Source organism: Plectropomus leopardus, chromosome 24 (genome assembly GCF_026936395.1).
Source record: "Plectropomus leopardus strain MGB_pleo_1.0 chromosome 24, ASM2693639v1, whole genome shotgun sequence".
Taxonomy (NCBI): Eukaryota; Metazoa; Chordata; class Actinopteri; order Perciformes; family Serranidae; genus Plectropomus; species Plectropomus leopardus.
Window position 1 is genome coordinate 12,882,412 of NC_142199.1, and position 9,700 is coordinate 12,892,111.

Below are 9,700 nucleotides of genomic sequence, written 5' to 3' on the forward strand. Positions count from 1 at the left end.
GCTCGGATTGAGTCCACAACAAAGCCTGATTTCAAAATAAAATACATGCTCTCGAATCCCATAATTCACACTATTTTGTTTCAGAATTCCATCCACCATCTGAACATTAAAATTAGATATTGGACCAAACGCCAAATGGCTTCTTTAATATCATCACCCAACCAGCCTTAGTCTCCTCATCAGCACATTATATGAACCTGACATCATGTTTATTTGATGACAATAACATAGTTTGGTCAATATAGTGCAATAAGTGCAAAGCAATCAAAACAAATCAAGTTGATAAGGGATAGAGAATCTGCGAATGCTTGTATAAAAATAGGTGTTACATTGATTAAAATATCAGTATTACACAACATAATCAATACTTCAAATATCATTTATGAACTTTTGTTTTGATAACATATCAATTTTACATATTAAGAATGAATACCCATATTCATTTTTAATATAATAATCTCCTTTATGAGAGCTCATTGAAGGCTAACCCGCCTTCCAATTCCAAAAAGTGCAGAAAGCATACAAAGACACTTTTTTTTTTCATCTTCTTCAAATGACGCAGTCTTTTTTGAACATTGGGGGTGTGCCACTTTCAAAAAAAGCCACTTTTACAATGCAGAGCTACAGTAAATGAAACTACAAACATAAGCCTTTTTCCGGAGGATCATGAAGTATGATGACACAGGTAATATTGATGTAGAATCAAAAGTTTTGAAAAGACATGGCAGATTATATCAATAAATACTTACTTACAGACTACAGCAGAAAATAGTCCTACACAGTTTTGATGATCTGCTGTACAGTGTTTTTGTCCAGGAGTGATTTTTATAAACATTTCTTTTCTGATTCACAATATACCTTATGTATGGTTATATTCCTGAAAATGAAGTTGGGTAAGATTTACCTGTACACTTACATTTTTGTGTGTTATTCGATCTTCACCATAGAAAAATAGATTTTGCATCATCAGTTAGCAATTTTGTTCATCCGTGTTTCAGAAAGCTGGATCCATTCCTGTAATGTCATGTTTCAGAAATAAGAATAAGATTGTTCGGCACACCCCATTTTTAAACTCCTTCCGCTCTTGCTTGTTTGTGTCGTGCCAAGGCACCCTATAAACTGAGCCAGTGTTTCAAAGGAGGGTCAAAATGCTTCATTACATTAATGATTCTGTTGCTCAGAACTGGCTAAAGGTGGTCTGTTTCTCAAGAACTTCGAGGTAATCGGGCTCAGACTGCAGTTTAGCTTTAAGCTCCAAATACTCATTTCTGTTGGGCTCCACATAAACAGTACTGGGTGCCGTGCCATAGAGCACTGTTTCTCTTATCCTCTCCGGGTGCAAGAACTGACGTCTGACATCAAAATTTGGGTTGTACGTGTACGACACAGGCCCTGTGTACTTGTACTCTAAATTGGCACCTGCAGGGATGGACGGGATGGACGGATGGGGGGACTGCTTATCGTGCTCAAGGATGCCTCTGAAGAAATGGTCTGCATCCTGGACTGGGGAGGGGTTTTCACGTGGCTCAATGGTGCTAACACTGTATGTAGGGCTCCTCATCGTACTGCTATCTCTCTCATCGTCCGGGGTACTCCTGTACGTGACCTTGAGCTCATGGAGGTCACGGTAATCCTCCACTGTGTTGCCTTCCCGGGACCTGTAAATGGGGTTTTTGCACATGTGGCCCATGGGATGGGGGATATACTCATAGACGTGACCAGCCGGGGCCTTAACTTTGGGGCCAGAGCGGTTGCTGTAGAGGCTGTACTGCAAGTTAAAAGAGCTGACGTCTGAATTGTTGGTGCTAGTGCGGTCACTCTGTGACTTTTTGCGTTTTTTCATCACTACAACAAACAGCCCTGCGGCCACAAAGACAGACATGATGAAAACAAGCAGGAGGCTGAGGATGAGCACAGAGAGGGGGACGGTGCTGCTCGGGGGGTTGAACTTGTGCGGAGCGTCTGTGGTGACGACCCGGTCGTCCATGGGCTCATCCGTAGGAGGTGTCGGGGAGACATAAGCATCAGAGTAGTCCGGGCAAAGCTGCTCTGACTGAATGGAGCGCACATCCACTCCTGCGTGGCGTCTCGGCGTCTCACACACCACCTCGTTCACCACAGTGCCTGCACTGAGCTGCTCCAGCCATATCTTCATCCCCACTATGTCGCAGGAGCAGTCCCAGGGGTTTTCAAACAGATCTATCTGCACCAGCAGCTTCAGCTGATCTAAAACACCACTCACGGGCAGGTTTTGAAAATGGTTGTTGCGCAGATTAAGCCTAGACAGGGAGAGGCTGGAAAAGATGCCCACAGGTAGGGTTTTCAGGAGGTTATTATTGAGGAAAAGCAGCTGGAGATTAGGGAGGTACCGGAAAGTGCCCGCATCAACCTCCTTGATTTTGTTGTACTCTAAATAAAGATACTGCAAGTTCTGCAAACCAAAAAACATCTCTCCTGTAAGCCTGTCCATGAGATTACCATTTAAATACAGCCTACGCAGGTTGGTTAAATCCCCAAAAGCTCGGTCGTGGATCAGAGTTATCCTGTTGTTTCCCAGGTGAAGCAAATCCAATCCAACAGCATCCACAAAATCTGATCTCCGTACCACAGGGATGTAATTTCCAGTGAGATACATTTTCTTAGGATTGTATGGCTTGGGTTTTAGATCAGAAATGCTTTCAATCTTTCTCTCTTGGCAGTTGACATTGAGCCCGATCTCAGATATCTGCAGGTTGCACGTGCAGGCAGTGGGACAGTCCAAAGGCACAGGAGATTTGGTCTGAAAAGCAATGATGGGGCCATAATTGTAAGGGTTACCGCCTGCAATTCGGGTAGTGGGCTTTATCCTAGTTCTGTTAAATTGCCGTGTGCCCTTGGTTGGCCTAGAGGAGGACCTAAAAACAGCCGAGGAGGTGGCGGAGGCTGTGACAGCAGCAGGAGTGGTCTGGTAATATCCATTGGTGCTGCTTGGAGGCGCAGGCCTGACCGTGTCCTCTAGGGGTCTTCTTGGACAGAGTTCCTGCTTTGACACCTCATCCAGGTCCCTACCATGGAGCCTGAACGGCGTCTCACACACCACTTCCCCCACCAGCGCCGTGTAGGCTATGCTCTCCAGCCAAGCCTTCAGAGCAATCAGCTCGCAGGAGCAATTCCACGGATTCTCCTCGAGTTGTAATTCCACAACTTTGTCCATGTGCTCCAGGAGGCCGATGTAGGGGAACATTTTTAACCGGTTCCCCCTCAGGTCCAAGTGCGTGAGGGGGACATTTCGGAAGATATTCGTAGGTAGGGCGGAGAGCAGGTTGTCATTCAAAATCATCACTGTCAGTTGGTGCAATTTGCTCAAGGCGTTGGGCTCGATATTGGTGATGTAATTATAATCAATCTGTAGGTATTCCAAACTCTCCAGTCCGGCAAAGGTGTCATCCCTCAGAGCTTCAATCTTGTTGTTATTCAGGTGCAACCTTTTTAATCCCTGGAGTCCATTGAAGGCACCGGACTCTATCTCCGAGATATCATTGTTCCCCAAGTGCAGGATGGTCACCCCAGTGTAATTGATGAAATCATTGACTGACAGCTTCTTCAGGAGATTCCCCGTCAGCAGGAGGTGGTACATGGAGAAATGGACGGGGCTGATCTCCGTCAGCCGGATGATCCCCCGGTTCTCACAGCTCACAGTCAGGATCCCTTCCTTCTCCTCGCACGTACACAGGTTTCGACAGATCTCCCCATAATTGTCATACATCTCGACCAGCCTCAGAGATGATGCAATCAGAAGGATTATTTTTAGGATCCAGATATGCATTTTTCCTGGGAGAGGATGCCCCAGCTCACTCAAGTGCAGTACCAGTATGAGGTGTCATCTAAGGAGGAAAAGAAAGGTTTTACATAGCATGAAAAATGTGACACATTATGATGCAGAATACAGTAATGGACTCCTGAACAAGTATTCATAACACACAGGAAAAGACAAGTGGGCCTATTAATGTTTGTTCATTATGCAGATGTCGGCATTTGGTTGTGAGGGTGTCAGAGAACAAGCGACCTGGATGAATCTTTAATAATGCACACTTAAACGATAATATATAATCAACTTGATGACACAAGTACCCGCGGTGGATGGCCACTGCGCATTTTTGATAGCTCGCCTGAATTCCAATCCATCTTGGTAGGGAGAGAGAGAGAGAGAGAGAAAAAAAAAAAGCCTTCGCCATCCACCGTGTGCAGACTGATAGATCTGGTCATTTACTAATTCAATCCCTTGAGAATTTCCACACAAAAAAAGCATCCCTTTCGGAATATCTCAGTTTTGTTTGGTAGATGATGCACATTTTTCTTTCGGTTCAATCGCTCCAAAAACAAAATTTCCTACATGCAACTCCTATCTCCCACATTAAGATTTCTCACTCACCCCGCATACCCGACGACTTGGTAACAGTGGGGAAACTGTCGGATCCCTTCTCTCCACCTCCGTCCAAACAACATGAGGACCGGGTATTTATCCGCTTGTTATGAATTAGATGATCGCGGGTATAAAAATAACAAAAAATACCCGCTCTCATAAAGAAATCGCCTGGGAGAAAAAGCACCAAATGATCATCTTAAAATCCGGCCTGCCATAGAAAATATGAAAATCAGCCTACAAGGCGACAGTCGCAGCCCTTCTTCTGCCCACGGGCGAAAAAAGAAACGAGAGGAGTTGATCAAAGGCAAATAAGCAAGTGTTGCTGATCTCATGGCGGATCTCTGATCGAAATTGCATTTTGACGGGGAGTAAATAATTCTATAATCAAGTATTCTGGATGGCATCTGCTATATAGAAGGTTACAGATCTCTCTCTCTCTCTCTCTCTCTCTCTCTCTCTCTCTCTCGCTCTCCGCCACAGACGCGTGAGCGCGCGTGCACACACGCACACACGGTCTGCGTGCGCTCCTTAAAAGAACACAAAAGCCTACACATCGACACCGTAAATCTGCCCACAAGAACATGCATGTACCCCACTTCCATTTCATTTTTGTTCGAGTTCATTACCATCAAGAATTCCCCATCGCCTCTGGATGTAATACAGATAACTTGCAAGCCAGTGCGTCTATCGCCGCCTGTGCAGGAGCAGTGCTGTTATTTTGGAATTAGAAACTGTGATGATACACGAGAGCATAAAAATGCAGCCTTGTTATTGCCATAGCAGCTGCAGACACCTTCCGGAACAGCATCTTAAATCCGGATCAACTTCAGCAATGCAAGTGAGACAGATTTCAGCACCACGGACAGAGCCCCAAAATGTTTAAACATATATTGCCGAGAAGCAGCAGAGAGGGAGAAAAGCAGAGATGTACATAGAGAAAAAAATCATCGTCCTCTTACCGTGCTGATCCCGGTAAACGCCAAAGCATCCCGAAAATCACGGCTGTACCCCGTCTTTTGCCTCCAACCTCAGAGAAAACATGGATTTCACTGCCCGCCCTTCCGTCGGCTGTCAAATAAGGGAGAAAAAAAATACTTAAAGTCAAGTCTCCTCGGTGTTTAGCTCCATAAACCAGGCATCGAAGATATACAGTCTCATTCAGGCCAATAACGTGACAGCCCGCGCGGCAAAACGGGCTCCGGTATTCTTCCTGAAATTCGCACCATCTCGGAAAAAGAGCCAAAACCAAAGTTCAAACATGGTCAAGAAAAGGGGGCGAATAAAAACTCCGTAATCCCACATCAGACTGCCGCATGCATTTTAACTGTGACTTTCATCCATGCGCACTGGCGAAGCGGAGGAGAGAGGCACGAATCCCCTTGTCTGCTGCCAGTGGTGCGGCTTGTACCAGTTTATGTATAGATCTGCCCAAGGTCTCTTGATTTCAATTGCCAGACCGTTGGAATCGACCGGAGATCAGCGGATATGTTCCTCCCAGCACTGGATGCGAGAATCCGATCCCCCTTCTTTTTCTCCAGTCCTGCATCGGTCAGACGATATCCACGAGCTCTATCTTCCCACCAACGTTTTCAACTAGTGGAACTTGAGCTTGGTTGGTGCAAACCAGCGCATCCCCTACAGCGATGGACGTATTATGAAACAATTACCATAGTATGACAGTCGAAATCACTCGTAAAAATGCATAAATCCCCCAATCGCAGGACTGTCACAGCGCGGAAATGAAAAGCAATTTAATGCGTGCAATACTCTTTAAGGGGGTATGGTAATGTGGAGGAGGTGGGGTGGAGGGAGGAAGTGATAAGAGGAGGGGGAGACAGAGAAGAGGGAAGCTGGAAGAAGACCCGTAGAGGGCAGCACAATGATGAAAAAGGCAGCTTGGCAGGCTTGCATTTTCAGCCTCCACTTTGTAATTCAGTGTATTTCAATTCAGCAGCAACAACCATTTGATTTGTCACTCAGAGCTTTAGGGTTTTTTCTCCTCACACCAAGCTGGGCTTCTTATTTCCATGTCTTTGAGAGTCATAACTGGACATGTTGAGCTTTTCTTTTTATTATTGTAATGCTTTAGAATTCAACTCAACGAGCCTTTGATTTCCTCGGAGAGAAAGCGGCTGTATATTGGCCTGACACTCATCCTGGATTCATCATGGCTCTTCATTATACAGTCTGGACAGATATTCCTCGAGACAGCCATCAAATGATTGCAGAAAGCTCGCCACTGCTGGACTACATTTACTGATTAGCGGCATATTGTTCACATCCGCCTTGGCCGGACAGAGCACATTCAATGCAACCCCCCCCCCCCCCAACCCCCCCCAAAATATCATCATCTGTTATATTCACTACATTTATTACAAATAAGAACAAAAACGAGTAGGAACACAAAAATTACAAATAAAAAGTCAAGCTAAAAAAAACAATAATAATAAATATAAGTAAAGACTACACTTTGAATTCTGAATTAAATTCTCTGAATTCTCTGAACTCTGAATTAAATTCTGAATTCTGTTGTCTGTTTCTTCTTTTTTCAAAATCTAAAATATGTCTGAAATTACACATGAACACAAATCCAACATATTATTAGTAAAGATAAATTGGAGGTTTTTTAAAGCTATTTTTGGGCTTTTGCCATTATTTGATAGGACAGTATTAGTATAAAAAAAGGTAAGAGACGCAAAGGATGACGGGCTGAAATTGAACCTGCAGCTGCTTCAACAATGATATAGCCTTTGTACATAAGGTGCCCGCCCTATAATGCTTCGGGGCACCCTAAATCAGACTATTTTAAAGAAAAAAATATAAATTTACATTGCATTAACTGTTGTGACTAGATAGCCAATTTAGGTGGGGCCGCGCTCAGTGTTGAACAATCCGAATACCTGCTTAAACACCATTACCTGCACAAATAAAAAGAAATTTGAAAAAAACAAGACTTCTCATTTATATTCTCTGATTTAACAGGCATGGTCTGTTTCAGCTCATAATTCCTCATGCAGATAACCTTTAACCCCTCTCTAACTAAGCAGAGTGGGTATTAAATCAGACAAATAAGGTCAAGCAAACATTCATTCGCACACCTCGCATCTCTTTATGGACGCTTCTAAACACACGGATTAAGCCTATAGTCCCAGAAAAACACAAATTTACAAGAGATCTGCATTGAAAGAAATGAATGTACTGTAGGATTAGGCTTAATCCAGTTTTGCACCAAATACTCCAGCCTGCTAATGCTGCCATGTTGCTGTAAGCGCTCTGCATTTTACCAAATCATGGCTTATTTGCCCCTTGTTGAAAGAGCAAATCAAGTCAAAGCCACAGCTGCCCTCTTACCCTCGAGCTGCGGGACAAGAAACTTTAGAAGCACTTAACTAAAGCCTGAACAGAAAATCGAATTAAATCTAGCATATGGTGGGCCGCCATGTCCAAAGAGATTTCCCACTTAGTCAGTATTGTGTGGTAATAAGTCAACTCTTATGCTCTCTTTAGCATACGAGGAGCGACAATAAGCGGATGTGGCATCCATGCCGCCTTTCCCAAATTAGCCGTGGAGATGCATTGAATTATCTTAAAGTCTTGAGCTCTGTAATCGTATTAACAGTGGTCTATCCTGTGGGGATGGACAAATCGGTATCTGTGGAACTCCGGCTGGAATACAGAGATGGAACGCAGCGGGGTGTTTGCTCTCTCCCTCTGGAAGGGACTGTGGCTGGTTCCCCTGAGAGGTATTGTGGCATCAAAGAGAGGAGAGGAGCTGTCCTGAATCATTTTTTGCCTTAAATGACTTTGTGTACTGCTGATGGGAGAGGTAGATACCCTTGATAAAGTAGATGATGATTCTTGTGTAAGTTTTATAGACATAACTTGTGTAAAAGTTTCTTGTGTGTGAGGAAATGTTTCCATATGCACGCAAATGGCTGTCACAGAGTGTGCATGAATCTCTTCCTCACAAAGGCTAATGGGTTCCTACAAACATGAAAGCTATTATCATACATCAGCTGAATAAAACACACAGTATTATAATCAGATCTGGTGCAAATGATTAAGTAATTAAATGCAAATGAAACTTCACGCTATGGTAAGTTTATCATGTATGTTTTGCATGAACCCGGCCATGTTATGCAAGATTTTTTTTCTTTCTTTAAACTCATCACCATTAGCATAGTAGCTATTAAGCAATGCAAAGCACACTGGACTGTAGCTAGGTTCAAATAGTAGAAATCCATTTCATTTGTATCGTATTTTAACTTTATTTCATGTTGAATTTGGCACGAGTTTGCTGGCACATTGGCACACTTTGGTACCGTTGGCAAGGCAACTGCTGGTGCTACTGTGCCAGACAAGCATTATGAATCAGAACAAAGGTTTAGTCCCAGGTACTGCAATTAGAGCAAGCTCCATCTTCACATAATATGCTTCTCAGGAATTAAGAATGAACTTTTTGTTCTCGTTTGACACTGAATAGTATAATGTGCTATTCAAAGCAGGGGGGCACAATATAAACGTGAACTTTCATCAACACACAGCCAATTCAAACTTAATATGCCGACGTGAAATTAGTTGTGATGGCATTCTTGTCCAAGTTGAGAGTTGTGTTGTCTGCGATATCAAAGAAAAAGCCTTCTGGTAGACAGGCTGTGAGCCAAAAGCAGTGGGCAGGGGAAATAATGAAATGTGTCTAAAAAGAAAACATCTCAGTGGGGATATACAATGCAGACCCGCACCATTGGATGCTTTTGTAATTTTTTTCACAATAGTATATTAAGAACAAATCTTCTAGAAATTATATTTGATTTTACAGTTGTGCTTGATGAATGGAGTTCATTTTGAGGCTCAGTGTGCTGCTGAATGGATGAATATGCCGCAAGCATGCGTGTTTGCTTTTATTGGACCTTTATCCATGTCAGGTCAGATTGAAAACATTTTCATAATCAGTTTTAGGACCTAATTTTCAATGACCAGTACTTGTATTATGCAGTGTTGGACATAGCAAATAAAGCACTGTGTGTGTGTGTGTGTGTGTGTGTCTTAGGCTGAGCATGGCAGACCTACATTCTGCTCTCTAGCTGAACTTCTCACACACCTGCAGCTCCTTACACACCTGCTGATCATTTACCTTGTTTGCAAGCTACCTGGTTTCCTCTCCAAGTCTTTGCCATTTTGTCGTGAATCCATCTTTGGTGACAACTCACTTTTTTGGGTTAGGTAAAATCCTAGGAGTTTCTGCTTTGTTTTTGGAAACCTGCTTGACCCAGTCTTCCTCTTTAAACTTCAGAT

General features: G+C 43.4%; 1 protein-coding gene across 2 annotated transcripts; it reads right to left on the reverse strand.

Moving 5' to 3' along the window:
- Positions 1 to 290: 290 nt before the first annotated feature.
- Positions 291 to 6,202, reverse strand: slitrk5 (SLIT and NTRK like family member 5). 2 transcript variants are annotated; one of them, XM_042513112.2, is made up of 2 exons: positions 5,365 to 6,202; positions 291 to 3,863 (listed from the first exon to the last, which is right to left on the reverse strand). In XM_042513112.2, exon 2 carries the CDS (start codon positions 3,803 to 3,805, stop codon positions 1,178 to 1,180), a length of 2,628 nt encoding a protein of 875 aa, XP_042369046.1. In that variant the 5' UTR covers positions 3,806 to 3,863; positions 5,365 to 6,202; the 3' UTR covers positions 291 to 1,177. The 2 variants fall into 2 exon arrangements, with proteins under 2 accessions (XP_042369046.1, XP_042369047.1); XM_042513113.2 differs by lacking the exon at positions 5,365 to 6,202 and adding an exon at positions 4,412 to 4,831.
- Between the last annotated feature and the right edge of the window lie 3,498 nt (positions 6,203 to 9,700).

Excerpts from the sequence above, each read along its gene's own strand:
- slitrk5 (XM_042513112.2), bottom strand. The coding sequence starts at position 3,805 with ATGCATATCTGGATCCTAAAAATAATCCTTCTGATTGCATCATCTCTG.